The 17,671-nt window shown below is 46.2% G+C and overlaps 1 protein-coding gene across 2 annotated transcripts in view; it reads left to right on the forward strand.

Moving 5' to 3' along the window:
• The window catches only part of AKT1 (AKT serine/threonine kinase 1), a 116,562-nt gene that overhangs the window by 67,767 nt on the left and 31,124 nt on the right, over positions 1–17,671 (forward strand). For both annotated transcript variants that reach the window (XM_044435919.1, XM_044435920.1), the window contains exons 3-4: positions 3,594–3,722; positions 16,591–16,702. In XM_044435919.1, the coding sequence (XP_044291854.1) occupies positions 3,594–3,722; positions 16,591–16,702 (241 nt within the window). The remainder of the gene's footprint in view (positions 1–3,593; positions 3,723–16,590; positions 16,703–17,671) is intronic.

Below are 17,671 nucleotides of genomic sequence, written 5' to 3' on the forward strand. Positions count from 1 at the left end.
ATGTTTTTAAAAAGCATACTTAAGATAATGCATTGGTTGGTTCTTCAGGTTCAGGTTTCCTTCTTAATGTGTTAAAATTTGACTGTTGGTTTGAGAAAACAGAAGGCTAATTAGTGAAACAAACCATTGTTTTAAAACACTTGCACTGCAAAATGTAAATGTAAAGAAGAAAAAAATCTCCACTTGTCAGTATGAAAAATGACAATAGCAGAAAAATAATCTGTAGGACATCTGCTGTTACTTTCGTTGTGATTGGAGGTTACACAGGATTTTCAATTGCATTCCAGGCAAATAATATAGAATATACAACCCAAATTACAAGCGGATCAAGAAGTAGGGTGGAACTCTGTTAACATTTTTATGAGCTCTGCTTGGTAGTTAACACCACTGTAAATTCCTAAGCCTTAACCTTATGAAATCATTTTTTTAAAAAATCTCCTCTCACATTGTGATGTGAAGACTGCATGTAGAATCCCAGGTTGCAGAAGTAAAAGAGCCTGATTTGAAATCAGGCTTTAAAGTTGATGATTCTCTTTGGAACATCTGCATTGGAGGTGTTGGGATACCAGGTGTGGCTTGTGAGAAAGAAACAAAGAGCCATAACTCAGGGGCAGAGTGTGTGGCTTGCATGCAGGTGCCCAGGTTTGATCTCCAGGTATGGCCGAGAAGGGCCCATGTCCACACCATGGAGAGTTTCCGCTGCCCATCAGCATAGTCAATATGGAGTGCAGTCTGCCCTTCCCAGCCCACTGCCCTTCAGATGTGTTCAGGTACAGCTCTTACACTGACTAGGGGATTCTGGGCTTTGTAGTCCTCACAAACTTTGGAAGCACCAGCTTGAAAAAGGCTGAGCTGAATTGGACCAAGCGTTTAATTCATCAGAAGGCATTTTTCCATGTTCACAGCTCTGCAGGGTGATGCCCGAACAGCGCCACCCAGCCACTAGATCAGGCTAGAAACTATATGTTCAGCCGCCAGGTTTGCCTCTGTCTGGAGCCAAGAGCAATGCATCTTTAGTCCAGGGTTCTTTTGAAGCTCTGTATTCCCAGGGTTATGTGTATAGAAGTGGAATAGCAATGCCAGCAGATTTTGTAATGAGTTAGCTTGTTGGTTGAAAATTCATCGCTGCTTAATGCTCACCTTTGTAGTAAACCGGGATTTTTGTATTTGGTATTTGCTGTTAAGTTTGGAATTGATTTCAAGCTTCAGAACATGCATGGTGAAGGAATACATAACTTCCCCTCTACTTTTTCTATGGTTCTCCTAGCTAGACCACACACGCCCACCCCAAACTTTCTTTGGGCAGTCTTGTTAACTGCTCTGCCTGTTGTTGTCATGGCTTATGCAGCTCAGGCTACAAGGAGAAGTCCATCTGCATACCTGCATCTCGTAGACCCAAGTGAAAACTGCTAGTTAGAAAGGGACCACCTTAGGGGGAGATGTGTGGGTCCAGCCGGCCACTCCCACAATGCACCTTGACCTTGTTCATGTGCAAAACCTCATATGTATGAGACAGTGTTTCATAACAAAGGGGAACGTTCTTGGATTTCACATGGATGAATTCATTTCTTTCCAAGTAAATAATAAATTCACTCAGGATTAAGTTTGCCCATCACTAGTGCTGGGTGCTGCTATTCAGGATGTCAGCCAGCCAGCCATGCCCCCTCTAGGAAACTCTTATTTCCCCCTGCATTTTTCTGACTTTTCACAACAGCATTCTGTGCCCACTGAGCATGCCTTGTTCACAGTCATCTTGAAGCAGGGTGTTTTGCCCCTTTAATTTAGCTTTTCTAAAGGTGGCCTGCTCACCTCTCCCTCTCACTCATGGAGGATGTAGAAGGAACTACCATATAAAGCAGATGCATTCATTATTAGTCTATACTGGCCATCCTGAACTGGTGCCCTCTATGCTTGCTGGACTACGGCATCCATTATCCCTAGCTAGCATGGTTATTGGAAATTATAAGCATTGTAGTCAAACAGATCTGGGAGTACCAATTGGAAGAAGGCTGGTATTAGGATAGAATTAGATACTGCTCAGTATATGCTGCAGTAGCAATATTTTTAAAAAATGTGCTTTATAATGAAACTTGAATTTTGGGTAAACATGGCCTATCGGCAAGCAAACTGTGAGTAAAGATTGCTTTTGTGTGTTAGAAGCAAATTCTGGAGAAATTGTCTGACCAACTTGTTTAAAGTTGAGCAGTTATAACAGTATTACTATGGATTTGATATTGAGTGGAAAAACACACATGCTTTGTGTTTCTCCTTGTTCTGAAGGCACTTCTCTAGAAGTTGCAAATACTTCCTGTATTTATTTATATTTTTAAATGGTTCAACAATTAGTCGCAATTGTATTCAGAGGGGAATATTCCCCACCTAGTTTTTGGACTCTGAAAATTTCAGGGAAATGTCAGGAAAGGGAACACAGAAATAGGGCTGATTCTGAAACTGGCAGTTTTCAGTGTACCAAGGTTTTTATCACCTCAGAGTAAAAGCTAATTACAGCTTTCAAATACGTTTGTAGTTGACAGTTAAAGAAGGTTTTTCTGTGCTTCTGGGAGAGCAAATTCACATCTCTCTTCCTGCTCTCTACTGCTGGCACCTGCATTCCAAAGTCACAGCAGTTAGCTTAGAGGTCTAAAAGGTTTGTGCCAGTGGTCAGGAAGGAAGGGGAGAGTCCAAGGAAGCAGGATTTATGTTGTGAGCCGCCTCGAGGCTTTGTTGCGATGGGGGCGGCATAGAAATGTTTTAAATAAATAAATTCCTGTGGCCTCTGCAGCCCCAGTTTGGCTCTCACTGGCAGACCCTCTGTAGATGGGTTCAGAGGCCCATGTAAAGAAAAATGGGCCCAAAGTGGGGTTTGGTGAGGCAAGAATGCCCTAGGTTGTTGCTGAATGCAAAGGTTATTGTAAGTCTGTTAGTCTTTACAGTAGCTTTTCCAGCCTGGTGGCTCCAGATGTGTTGCTCCTACCTTCCCAGCATCCCCACGAGTCCAGCTAGGTGCAGTCAGGCTTCACAAGGCAGGCGTATGCCCACACCTACCACCTGCCTCTTGTTTGCCTTCCTGAGTTATCAACATCATGCCATCTTCATCCTGCCACCCTGAACCATGGTTTCCATCACACTGCAATATGATGGAATGCCGCATCCTGGCTTCCTGATCCATTGTTTACAGGTGGATGTCCAGTGGCACATAACATGATTCCATGCTTCTTTGGGCTGTCAGTGTCGTTCCCTCTTTCTGCTCCTCCTCCAAGGAGCTCATAATAATGTCTGTCTGTATCTGTCCTATTTTATTCAATCAACCTGAATGATAGGTTAGGCTAGGAGTGAGCAACTGGCTCGGGGTCTCAGTCAGTCTTAGATTAACAGGTAGATTACTCTTAGATTAGCAGGTATTCAAAGTCAGGCCTCTCCGGTCCTAATCTGACAGCACCTAATTGTCTTCTCTTGCAGATTTTTCATGGAGAGCCATGGGTAGAGGGACCTTAGTGTTTATTTACTTGTAATAGGAATTTTGTCTGTGGTTAATTCTACACTTACCAGCCAGTAATTATTTAATTGTTCTTTCTCTCCTTCCCCATTCCCAGGAGAGTACATTAAAACATGGAGGCCCAGATATTTTCTGTTGAAGAACGATGGAACGTTCATCGGCTACAAGGAGAGGCCGCAAGATGTGGACCAGAGGGAATCTCCCTTAAACAACTTTTCAGTGGCCCGTAAGTATTTTCTCAACACATCTTCTTATTTTGAAACTTGCCTTCCCCCCATAGTTGAAGTGTGACTTCCCAAAAGTGATGATGGGGATTTTTTCCCCAGACCAGATCATGCCACTATAGTATTTTTGTTTATACAATTGTACTCTTATCCCACTCTTCCGGAGAATATTTTGAGCTGCTCTGTGAGATAGCAAATGCATAAATAAGATGAGAGACAGGCCATGCTCTCAGGCTTAAAAAAGACAAGCTATCCAAGGAGAGGGGGATGGAGAGAAAGATAGAGGATCTGTTTGACAACAGCAGAGCAAAGCTCTGGGTTGCAAACAGGTGTTTACAGGCAGGAAAGCTGACCGTCGCTTACTGGCAGACTTGATCACTTAAGATCTATTTGTGAGATTCCTACACCACCTAGTTCTGTGCAGAGCTTACAGAAAACAAGCATTAAAAGAATTTTATACACAAGCAAAGAAGAAAACTGTAAACTCAAAACCAATGTAAAACATGGCCTAGCGAGAAGAGCTGCAGGTAACCCTCCAGGTGGGTTCACACAACACATTACCCCCTCCTGCAGTTTTACCATGTTCTGCAAGTAACATTCCCTTGTGTGTGACAGGTGATTGGACACAGCACTGGGAAGGGAGGCTGTGTCCCTCTTCCTCCCTGTTCCTCCTGCAGCATTCCAGAAGACACTGGAAGGAAACTGAGGAGAGCAGGACGACAGTGGCCCAAATGCAGCTCTTTTGGCTGGCGGCTGCTAATCCGGCCAGGGTGGTTCTCCCGGCATTGGCAGGAGTGCCGGGCAGGAACTGGAGTGGAGGGCAAGAAGGGAAGCGCCATGGCACACGGGGCTTGGAAGCACCCAGCTGCATGCGCCCCGATCCCTTGCCTGCTGCTCAGGGGTGGGACACGGTTGCGAGCAACAGTCTGGGGTCAGGGGGTGCATTTGGCTGGGCTTTCCTGGGTGGGGTGGCGCTTGCTGGCCAAGGTCCAGCATGGGGGTGAGAGCGTACCTGTGCACGCTCCTTCTCTGGTCCTGGTTGCGGGTGGGAAGGTGGCGCAGGCAGGCCCCTGAGCTGCCCTCACCTGTCCTGCGTAACTTCTCCTTGGACAGGAGGGGAAGGGCAGGCTGCAGGAAGAGATGCCTCTCACCATGTTCCCCCCTTACCCCTGTTGCAGAAGGCAGGTGGGTGGCTCCTTCTTGCCCACTGCCCCCACTGCAATGGGCAGGTGGAACTGAATGCTCTTTCTGGCACGGAAGTCGGGAAGGAACCTCCGCCAGTGGACGAGCTTGATCTCCTCCTCGCTGTGCCACGTTTTATTGCGATGAACGGCATGCGACAAAATCTCACCTTGAGTGGGCTTATTGGTGGTGTTTCACTTGGTCTTTTCCGGTATAAAGCGATTGGCTTGCCCAAAGTGGCCTTCACTGGACAAGGAGTTACTGCGATAGCTTTTCCCATACTAAAAGTTCTCTGAAAAGTTTCTCATGTTGAATGCTAAAAAATGATGATGATGATATTCACTAGGTTGAATGAATCATTGACTCAGTTTGCATCTGCGGTCGTAAAAATAAAACACATGTGTTGATAGACAGTAAAGAAAGCAATTAATGTAAAATGCCATTAGCCAGAACCTAAACTATGCCTCATAGCACATGTCTACTCAGAAATAATTTGCACTGAGTTCAGGGGATTTTAATCCCAGCGAAATTGGTGTAGGACTGCAACCTAAGTGAAATTGATCCTTGACTAATAACTGAATCATGGGCCAGTGTCTGTTTGGCAAATTCATTATCCAGTTGTGCAGCCAAAATGATGCTGTCAGCTGCACGAGGGAGGCATGGCCGTGCTTGGAGCATCCCTGATATTTGCAGAAGTACCAAAAGCACCTTCAGGAGGAAAACCATAAGCATGGGGGTTCCACTAAGGACCCAGTGACAAATTAGATCGCTTAGTGGACATTGAATGTTGTGTGTTGGGTGGAATGGACTGTCTTGGAAAGGGCATGAAATCAGGAGACTGACACTTTCTAATTTGAGGGGCAGTCCACGCATAGTGGTGGTAAATTGCATGTTAGTTAATCAGCCTCTGATTTGTTGCAGTGCATGCCAGAATGTCCCACAGCTTTTTGATTTCTTCAGCCTCAGATCAGGCCAATTGGGGATTGCTACACGTCATCAAAAACCAGGCACTGCGATAAAACGTCCATGATGGGTTTTTCTGCTGTGTGAACCCAGGCCAATTTCCCCAGGATAGCTTGTTGATGGGGAACAAGCCACCCCAGCAAACCATGGCTTGTTGTAGGGGTTGTTGTACCCACAATGTGATGCCGTGTCATTTGCACCTGGACAACTGACCCCATCGTGAGGACTGGGAATTGGCTCCCAAACAGCTTGGTTTGAGCAGTAAAGAAGCTTGCAGCTCTTGCCAAACGTGTCCCATGCCTGGGCACTCGCCGGTGCCAGCCACCCTCAAGCCCTGAAGCAGCCTGTGGCAGGTGGCTGGCACTGGCTTGCTGCCCTCCCTGCTGCGATTGTGAGCTGCTTCCGTCTCGCTGCCTCTTTTTCTCATGTACCTTTTCTCCCTTGGAGGATGCAGAATCCTTCTTAACAGCCAGCTTTTGCAGTCCTCTTTCGGCAGTCCCTTCAGAGTGCCCAGGTGGCGTACTAGTGGGTCTCCCGTTGGTAGTCAGAAACTTTCTGTTTTGGGCCTCCCAAAATCCTCCCTTGTTTTGTTTTGTTTTGTTTTGTTTTATATTTTACCACACTTGCAGAACTGCAGGGACGTGAAGCCTCAGCCAGGGCAGAGCCCTGCATGGTCCCTGCTTCCGAGTCGCAACAACTTTCCATCCCAGCCATTGCCCAGAAGAAGCTTTAGACTGGTGGGGGATGCTGGGAGTTGCAGTCCAACACCCCTGAAGGCCAGCAAATGTCCGAACGTGGTAGCATCCGCTTAACTTTCTGCATGTGGACTTTACTAGGATTCTCCCTCAATCTCCTCAAAACCCTCTTGGGTGGTTGAAGATGGAGGCATTTGACACCTCTGGCACTGTAAACTCCGGCTCTCTTCTTCCAAGGAGAGCCAATGTTTTGACATTCCAGGAAGTCACTTGAATAATGCCAGGTGCAAACAGCAATTTGCATCTGAACACTGGGATGTCTCTTCTTCTTGGAAACACTTTCACTGCCCTACTTACATTGAAAAGACCCAACCAGCAGAAGTAGGGCTAAGCTGGATCCCAGGAGACCTGCCCTCAGATCTTTCCCACGGCCCCATCCCAGTGGAAAGAAAGTTTTTTCTCAGCTTTACTGCTATGCAGGGGGCAATTTTTAGGGGGGGGGGGTTGCAGCTGGGGAGGGAAGGGTTTGTGTCCCCCTTCTTGCAAGCTGCATTCCTTACCAGCCCTGATTCCTTGCATGGCACTGAAGATGGAAAGTGGGAGGCTTTTCTTCAGCTTAGCAGCTGTGCTGCAGATTAGGATTGCCGTACTTGGAGAAGTAGCCTCTATCTCTTGAACACGTATGCTTTGAATGGGGAAGAGTGTGCGCACTTCTGAGTATGATGTGATAATCGTCTAAAATAGATTATTTTTAAAATCACTTTCTAAACCGAAAAGTAGACTTGTCTAAAAAGGTAGGTTCACACACCCCTCCTGAGCTAGAAGTTTAGAGAATGACCTTGAACTTGTCAGTGGCCACGTTTGGACAATCATCGGCATCCCATGTACTTTGGCTTGTACCCTCTTGGACTGCAGCTTGCTGTATCACCCAAAGCCATCAAAATGTGTGGTGGGGGTAGGTTCGGAAACAGAGTAGAGCCCCACCACAAGCCATGGTTCTGGTGTGGCTCTGAAGCTCCTCCACCCTGCATCTGGTTGACCCACCCCCCACCCTGCATCTCTCCAGGTTCAGACAACCCAGCAAGCCATGTGGCGTGGGAGTAATCAGGCAGATCCTATGGTGCATGGCCACCATCCGCAGGGGAAGGAAGCACCGTGGCAGCTTCTCCCTACGACTGTCTGAATCCAGCCACTTTCAGTCGGTCCAACCTGAGGGGAAGTGCGGGGGATCCAATGCTTGGATTCTTGGAAGGTGATCTTAGAAGGAGGTTGGGATAAAATATCATTAAAAGTTCTGACCTTTCCCTACATCTGCATGGTGGTGATTTAATTTAGGCAGTAATTCATTTCTTTAATTATTAACGGTTATGTCTTTATCCACTAAAAACCCATTGATGCAATATACAATAATGTAATACAATAAAGCTATAAGATAATAAAAAAACATTAAAGACATTAAAGCTATTCACTTTAAAAGGCTAAATCGAAAAGATGCTGGACAGAGTCTTTTCTGGAGATCTAGTTCCCATTCAGCCGTGAAACCTTCTGGGTGACTTTCGGCTGGTCAAATATTCTCAACCTAACCTACTTCGCAGGGCTGTTGTGCAGAGAAAATGAAGGGGGGGGAGGCTTGTAATCCTCCTTGCAAAGAGGAAGAAAGGCAAGATATAAATGTAATATAGTAGTACTAATAACCAACCGACTGGATGCCAGTCATATTACTTGAGGGTACATGTTCCATTGTTCAGGGTAACGCAGGAGAGAGCCCTTTCAAGTGTGCCTGCCAGTGGGGATGCAGGTAATAAGCTCTCACCTGGGCTGTGGACACGGTTCTCTCTCCCTGCACAGGTTCGTCGTGAGGCAGGCCATTGCCTAGGTAGCCAGGTCCTTAAAGGTTGAAACCGACTCCTTGAGCTGAGTCTGCAGAGCAACTGGCAGTGCAGGACTTGCAGGACAGCGGGAAGACGGGCCCATTCCGTGCGCCAGTGAGCAGCCTTAAGTGCCACGGTTTGCTCCCATTGAAGCTTCTGGACACCCTTTGGCAAGGAGTGCATTGCACTCGGCTGAATGTGGATTCTCCTGGATCCCATCACAACTATTGTTATAAATGCATTGTAGTAGTAACTCTTTCTTCAGCTTCGAAAATGTTCTGATTGAAAGAAGGGCTGTGTTTTGGGGGTAGGGGAGGCACTTAGCCACAGCAGCACAGAGATGTTTCCCATGATGCAGCGCAGCAGCCTGGAGCGTATCGGGACAAGCTCTTTTGGAATCCACCCCTCCAGAATCCGTAGACTTCCTCATGGGCTCGCCCAGGTCCTGCCAAGCAAAGCAAGCTGAACCAAGAGAAAGTCCGCGGACATTCGTGGAGCCATGGTCATCCGACCAGCAACGTTTCTCATCAGGAGCAACTGCGGGATGTGAAAGAGGGGAGCTGCAAGCAGGCATGAGGGCCACCATTCTTGGTGGCCAGCCTTGTTCCCCTTTCCTTGCAGTTGGGCCTGTTGGCTAGGATCTCAGACTCTGGACCAATGGAAAGCAGAACAGAGTCTGGGAAGCCAAAACCTGGGAACTGGGTGAATTCCGCACACAACATTTTCCCTCGGTTCTTCTATTTTAATGACGGTGAGTTTCGGCTACTGTGTGTGTGTGTGTGTAGGGGTGTGTGTGAGAAGATGCAATTCAGGAAATGACTGTGGTAAAGCATGGCATGATTTTTCTCTCTATAATATACTGTACAAGTTTTTCAAATGAAGCTCTCTTCCTTTCTTGATGTGTTCTGTAATGATTGAGCAGGGTAATTAGACAGCATATTGTTCACTAAACAAAACATTTCTATGTGACATACTTGAATTATAGTGGTTATTAACTGTCAAATCTCTTATTATTCATCTTGCTGGGTGCTTTTAAAGATTGCTGGATCAGCAAGCTTAACAAATATCAGAGGGGCAGTGCTGATTTAGAGGAAACTTGTCAGTTTTAATTGGTCTCATTCCTTTGCTTTTATCGAAAAACAATCATAGCATGCCACACTTGAGGTCAGAATTATTTTAACTGCTCACACAGTCTCCCCTGATGGCACTCCCTGCTCGGGTCTTTGCTTGTTTAGGCCACTGGAAAAGAGGCAGCGGCTGAGTGTGGAGAGTTCAGCTTGGCCTTTGCACCAAACTGGGGGAGGTAGGTTCCGCCTACCGCCGGCGCATGGTCAGTGCTCTCTGTCTTTGTTCCTAGGGAAGCAGGAACTCCTTTCTTCCGGAAGGCATCATGGCAGGCAGCAAAGGCAAAGGATATGTGTGTGTGTGTGTGCTTTAATTTAAAAAATGGTGAACTGCTAGACAGCCTCAGCTATTGTGGGGCTATAAAGGTGAAATAAATGAATATTGGTTCCATGTAGGACTGATGCTGAATTTCTCCCAGGCCGGCATTTGGGGGTAGATTTAGGACTTCACCACCATGAATCTGAGGATGGAGTTGGTGCTGGACTTAAAAGGTAGATCTTGCTTCGCTCTCTGCACTTGCTGTAGTTTGACTGGTCAGAAAAAAGCCTTCGTGGCTTAAATTGGGTGCACCCAGTTAGTGGGACAGTGTGGGAAATGGTCAACAAAGGATTGGTGGTTGTGGGAAGGGAATTGGACCTTCTGGAGAGCCAGGTTGGAGAGCTGGATTTAACCCATGGTCTTGAAGTTTGATACCCCTGCAGTAGGGTTTGGAGAACAGTGGATTTCAAACCAGAACTCCCAGTTCCTTGGTTGGCACTGTCTTGCAGATAAGGTCAGGGATGTTGGACGAAATGCTGGAGGAAGATTTCATATCAGTTCAAAGGAATGTCGGTTGCTTGGCATTAACTTACATAGGCACTTGAGCACTCAGCTCTGTCCAGAACCCAACGTAAAGCGCAAGTACACCTTGAAACTTGCTTCAGAATCGTCTGTGGTGTGCTTTGTACCTTCTGAGGCTGGAAACGTCTGGATGACGTCCAGCCTGGACTGCTACCTCTTCATTCTTGTTTTCCTTTCGGGTGTTTTATTAGTTTCATGGTTTGTTTGACTTGATGACTGGAAAGCTGCCTTGTGGGGCTGAATAGTGAGTTGTGATGAATGAGGGGAAGTAATCAATAAGGTGTGAACGGATCTCCTACATTGTTTGAAAGAATAATGGTTGCCACTCTGCTTCATCCCTTCCTATATGTTGATTTCCAGTTCAGCTGCTTCCCTGATCAGAGTTGTAACTTGCCGTATTTTTGGGGGGGGGAGGATATATATGTTGTGATGGGACTGCCAAACTTTGGAGCTGTGGATTAAATCCAGCCCTTTAGGGGTCCCATCCAGCCCCCTGGAATTACCCAGATGACTCTTCCCTCTTTCCCTGACTCCACATCCTTTCCAACAACCATTGGTGGTTCCTTGGCTTTTGTGCAGTGTTTTCCTATTCTGAACGCTTGAGGTCCCCTAAACCTTGGACACCATCAAGAAGAGCTTGAAAATAAAATCATATTATTAGTTTTGGGCCCAACCCCTTCTACTTTTGCCTTCTGTCCAGATTGCAGCTCCAAGAGCTGCTCCAAAATCAAGTTAGGCACCCGGCTGAAAGAGTTTCTGCACCTCTACCTTAGGATTACCATCACAAACCTCCTGATGGACCCTGAGTGGGGGTGGGCAACTTGCAGGCTAACACATGTGGAGAACCAAGGCTGGGCAGGGCTCAGGAATTGAAGGTCAAAACATCTGGAGGACCACAAGGTGCCCAACTGGACCATTGAGCCAACAGCAGTGAAATGAAGCTCCTTTATACGCCCCAAAACTCTGGAGAAATCAGTTTGAACACCCCAGTTTTGTTTTTAAGCTCACGCCTGCAGTCGCAGACTTGAGATGACAACACCTCTGTGCAGCAGCTCTTCCCACATTCCACGCAATGGTGGTTTTTACAAAGTAAGGGAATTGGGCAGTTACTGCACTTAAAACTTATTTTCATTACTTGTTTAATGCACTCTTTAAATCTAATTGCATCCCTTTAGCAGGATGTGGTGTAACCTTGGCATGCCATGAATGAAAAACTAGATCATCTTATCTTGAAAAAAATAAAAGTACTCATTGAGGAGCTTCACAATTTCTGCAGGAAATGAGGCAGAAACTATACAGCCCCAAATGCAGCAACTATAAGAGAGGATGAAGGGTGGGGAGAGAGATCCAGCCAGTGGCACTAAATATTTAATCTTGCTTTAAATGTGCAAATTAAATGCTTTTAGTTTTAAAAGTAAGTGTGCTTTTAGTTTTAAAAGCAAGCCGCACCAATAACGCCACCCTTGAAAATGCCAGAGCGTAAGCATGGAAAGCAGCCAGAATGTTAGTGATTGCGAGTCAAGTGAATTATATTCTCTTGGTAGAGGATCTTTGTCTGTCTCTTCGTTATTGCCCTGAGATCTCAAGCGCATGGTGCTGTTCTCCGGGGGCAGGGTTAATTTAGTACTGTGGGGAGACATCTCTCTGCTTCCCTCCTCATACCAGTGTGGTGTAGTGGTTAAGAGCATGGGATCGGGACTCAGACAATCCGGGTTTGAGTCCCCGCTCAGCCATGGAGCCAACTGGGTGACTTTGGGCCAGTCACAGACTCTCAGCCCAACCTACCTCACAGGGTTGTTGTTGTGGGGATGAGATGGAGGAGGAGAATGATGTAAGCTGCCTTGAGCCCTTTGTAGGAAAAAGGCAGGATATAAATCGATAAATAAATAAATAAATAAATAAATAAAATACCAGAGCCCTGTGGGGTCATCCTATGAAGCTGAGTGGTGGAAGGTTCAGGGCCGATAAAAGCGAGCGTTTGTTCACACAACATCATGGTTAAAAGATGGGGTTTGCTACCACAAGCTGTAGTGATGTTCTCTGGACTGGATGGCTTGAAGGGCGGGTTGGACCAATTCATAGAGGAGAAGCCTATCAGTGGTTGCTCGTCCTAATGGCCGTATGTTATATAGAGGCAGTGTGCCTGTATACCCCATTGCTGGGAACATGGGTTGGAGTGCTAATGTTTTGGGTTTTTTTTTATTATTATTATTATTATTATAACATTTCTATGCCGCCCCTTGCCGAAACCTCGGGGCGGCTTACAACATGATAAAATACATTGAAATACAATAGTACATAATAAATTACCATTAAATACAAAAATACAAAAAATACATTGATTTACAAATATAAAATTAGAATTATCAGTATAAAATAAAAATATAGGAGGAGAAAGAGAAGGAAGAAGAAGTTGCCCTGGCCAGATCATATGTTTTAACAATTGAAATGATGTTTAAATAAAAAGGTCTTTACCTGGCGCCGAAAAACCAGTAACGACGGAGCCAGGCGGACCTCTTTGGGGAGTGAATTCCATAGGTTGGGCGCCACCCTTCCCCCCCATTTCCCCTCTTTTCTCCCCAGAGATGATGAAACCCAGCTTCGTGCTGGCTCTTGTGAACCCTGATTTGCCGGCCACTTCAGAGTGACCAGCTGGCACCTTGGAGGGGCTGATTGTGGGTGGCCGATGGTTGTGTTTAAAAATGCACATAATGTATTCAGTGGGTTCATTCTATCTTATTTTTAATTTTAGCTGTATCTGTGCAGTGGTAAAAATACGTAGCCTCTATATAGCACGTTATATGCACCGTGAAAAAAGTTGCTATCAGCCAGTCACTGACAGCATCTCTGGGGTGCCGTTTGGGCACTTAGAAGGAGCTGTCAATGGCTGCCAAAATGGGGATCTCTGTGGGTGAAAAAGGATAAAGGCGGATGAGGCTGCCACGAACCCAAAATGGCTCATGCTCCTGATGGGGAGGGCAGGGAGCATTCATCCCCAGGTACTGCTTGGGCATTTGTGTGCCAGCCAGCATTGGCGGGTTGGCAACAGTGGCGCACTCGGCAACGGCGGCAAGGGGGTTTGCTGCTATTGTATTGTTGCTGATTCCTAGTGCTTGTGATGGGATTGGTTGCCTAAGTTCAGAGGGAGCAACAGCAACTCCTAGAGCAGACTAGCTTGCCAGAGTGACTTGTTGCACCCAGCAAGGCCACCGTGCAAGAACAGTTTGGCTTCACATGATGTGACAACCCATCGCAGGTGGCAACCCACGAAGGATTGTCTTATCATGGGAGCCCAGTCTCTAGTAGCCTGTAGGTGTGATGGCCTAATTCCTACCCAGTACAGCCAGTGGCTTCCAAACTAACTGGGAATTCTGCTGTCCCAGAGGGTCATCTACACTTGCTCTTGCCACTTAAGTATTTTGAGCCTCTGTTAAATCATGTACTGCTCCAACACTTTAGCAGAGCTCCCTGACTGAGCATATAAGGAGTCAGGCTTTTGGTCCATTGATCACAGTGATGCCACCGTAGCTCTCCCAGATCTTGAGCTCTGCTCTTTCCCAGCTCTGCCGCCCTGGCTTTTTTACCTGGGACCTTTTGTGTGCTAGCACATGCTCCACCCCGAGCCACAGCCCCTCTTTGCCCTTGATCACAGACCTTTGTGCTTTATGGCATTCGGTGTCCATAACCTGGAGAGGATTGCATCTCTCTCCTGGGCAAAATCTCCCAGCGATTTGCAGCTCCCGGCACCCCCAGCTGTGCCTAGAGCGGCTATCTAAAAATGCAATACTGGCTGTGTTAGATGATACAAGGGCTTTCTGACCTTGAACTATTTAGTGAGCCTTGCTCTGGGACCATTGTCATGAGGCGAACATTTGGAAAGTGAATTTCTTAGAAGTCTGTAATGTTAATCTTTCCTACCAAAAACAAAGTGTCCCTATTATAAACTTTTTTCCTTGTCCAACTCACTTCAAATGTACAGAGAGGGCAGAAGCACAAGGGTTGACATTCCGTTCTCTTCCTTGTCTGCGACTGTCCCTGGATTTCTGTACCAGCCACCTTCTAAAATTGTGACCAAGTTCAGCCACACACAGGGTCATCCTAAACCTAGTCTCTTGATACACAAACAGAACCCTCTTCAGGGTTCAAAGAGATCAGAGGAAAACACACCATATGGAACTGAGTGTAGAATTTTACATTTCTAAGAACATTGGGTTTCAATGTGTGTGCATGTGTTTTAAAAGAACAGATTTAGGATACACTTGCAAACATCTGGGCATTGCTTGCTGAAATCTCAGAAGTCAGAGGTGTGGCTGAAAAGCATGTTCAGTTGCAGAAAGGATGATGCAGCTTCTCGGCCTCTGGACTAGCAGAGCCAGGATAAATCCTTCAAAGCAGTAAGCACGTTTAGCCTCAAGAAGACTGAGAAATGATAGGTACCACTCTGCAAATACTTGAAAGGCTGTCCCAGAGAGGAAGGCCAGGGCCTCTTCTTGATTCTCCTTGAGTGCAGGACACGGAATAACCGAATAACCAGCTCAAGTTACAGGAAGCCAGATTCCAGATAGTTATCAGAAAGAACTCCTGGGTATTTGAGTGGTACAGCAATGGAACCCATGACCTAGGGAGGTTGTGGGCTCTCCCACCCTGGAGGCATTCAGGATGCAACTGGACAGCCATCAGAGAGGGATGTTATTTTAATCTTTTTGTTGTAAGCCGCCCCGAGGCTTCGGCGAATGGGGCGGCATAAAAACGTTTTAATAAATAAATAAATAAAATAAATAACTGGGAGTCCTGCACTGAGCAGGGGTTGGACCTGATGGCCTTCTGGCCCCTTCCAACTCTGCTGCTCCGATTCCATGAAACATTGCAGAAGAAAGGTACAAATTAGTTCAGTCTATACAGGTTGAAGAATTCTTTTTTTTTTTCTTCCTGGTGTGGGATTTAGGCTGCTTGAGAGCAGGATTTATTTATCTGAATGGGACAAGTTAAGCATGAAGTACTATTCCGGAAGTAGCTGTTGGTTCTGCACAGAACCCTGGAGCAATCAATCTCTTGAACACCTGAAACTTGCTACATTTCTATCTCATGGAGAGTAAAATATGCCTGACACGAAATTTTCCTTCCAGAAACCCCTAGTTGATCTGATTTTTGGCAAGACAGTGGTACTTTTGACCTTCCACAGTACTGAAGCTCCATTTACTTAAAGGTGTCCAAGAATTTTGTTTCAGTTCACTGAACATCAGAACTCAAAATCTTATGAGATCTTTGTCTGAAAAATGCTCTTATTTTAATACTTTGATTATGTTTGCAAAATGAGTGTTAAGACAATGCATTTGAAGGTGAGCAAGGGAGTATTTCCATCTGTTGTCAATTTTTAAAGCTTTATTTGTTTATTATTACTAATAACTGTCTCACCTAAGGAAACTGAGACAGCTCATATGACCCTCCTTCTCTCCATTTTATCCTCCTAACAACCCTGTGAGGTTGCTTAGGCTGAGACTCAGTGTCTGGCTCAAAGTCATCCAGGGATCTTCATGGATCAGTTCAGACTAGAACCTGGGTGTCCCCCAACTCTGCATCCAACACTCAACCAATTGCACCATACTGAGGGGCAGTGTGGTATAGTGGTTAAGAGTGTAGGACTGGGTCTCAGGAGATCTGGGTTCTAGTCCCCACTCGGCCATGGAGCCAACTGGGTGACTTTGGGCCAGTCACAGCCTCTTAACCCAGCCTTCCTTACAGGGCTGTTGCTGTGGGAATAAGATTGAGAGCAGCAGCAGGGGAATGATGTAAGCCATTTTGAGCGCTTTGTAAGAAAAAAGCGGGATATAAATTTAATAATAAATACTGGCTCTTGATGGGGAAGAGTACACATTCGGGTGCACCGTTAAAAACACCCTCTGCACCCAGGCACAAATTTTCCTCAGTCGAAAAACAAAAGCCTCCAGCTGGAAATGCAGACCCTTAAATTGCTTGGGTCTGTCTGAGTGTCGCATTCCCATGTTCACTAGACTAAAGCAAGAGGTTCCATCCACTCTTCACAAAGCAGCCATTCCACTGTCTCCCTCCCGAAGAGCTCCTTACAGAGACTTCCATGCCTGATTAATCGCAACAGTTTGCTCGATAAGAATAAAGACAAATGATTATTTAAACCTGCTTACGTACCATGACTTTCCCCCCTCGCTCCGTGGTAGAGTGCCAGTTGATGAAGACAGAGAGACCCAAACCAAACACATTCATCATCCGGTGCCTCCAGTGGACCACAGTAATTGAAAGGACGTTTCACGTGGAGACTCCAGAGGAGCGGTAAGTTGCCTTCAGACTCTGGTACAAAAGCAACTTGCGAGAGCAGATGTAAATGTTCGGCGCTATTAGTGTGCCGGGTCTTCTCAAAGCCTTCTTTATTGCTTTGGTGCAGTGGGCTTTAGAGCCCATTTCACATGATGTTCGCCTTTTGTCAATGCGAGAGGGGATAAAATAGGAGTTCTTGGACGAGGAAGTGCATGCCGGTGGGAGCGAAGGGCGGTCGTGGGCTTTCCCTCCTTGGAGGCATCAAAGAGCCAGTGGGGCAGCTCTCCATCAAAGATGCCTCAACCTGGAGTCCTGCGCAGAGCAGGGGTTCATGGTAGTATGAGTCCTTTCCAGCCCTGCTGTTCTGTCCTACTCTGCTCTCTGTGTGGGGAGCAGTGAGTGTTATACCTTCTATTGGAATTCTCCAGATAGCACGAAGAACATAACCTTGTCATCACACTAGAGTCATCATTGTTCAATCACATAGTCATGCCCGATTCTTCGTGACCCCATGGAAAACATTCCTCCAGTTCTCCTGTCCTCCACCATCCCCCAGAGTCCACCCATCCCCACACCCACCTCTCCAGTGACCCCATCCAGCCACCTCAACCTCTGCCGTTCCCTTCTCCTTTTGCCATTAATGGTTCCCAGCATCAGGGTCTTCTCCAGGGAGTCCTTCCTTCTCATTAGGTGGCCAAAGTATTTGAGCTTCAGCTTTAGTACCTGATTTTCTAAAGAGCAGTCTGGATTGATTCCCTTTAGGATAAACTGGTTTGATCTCTTTGCAACACTGGCACTGAAAGTATCTAAAAAATAGAAATAGTTATTCCTGTTGATATACCCATTCTACTTTTAAAACTTTAGCATTTCTTTGGACCAGAATAGATTCTTAATTTTCTGCCTTTATATTTCTGTTCACCTTTCTGCTCAATTTAGAGGAGAGGCCTTGGACCGTATTCTCCATTTCTTAGATCTGAGATTAAT

Source organism: Varanus komodoensis, unplaced genomic scaffold (genome assembly GCF_004798865.1).
Source record: "Varanus komodoensis strain SLA01 unplaced genomic scaffold, ASM479886v1 scaffold3, whole genome shotgun sequence".
NCBI lineage: Eukaryota > Metazoa > Chordata > Lepidosauria > Squamata > Varanidae > Varanus > Varanus komodoensis.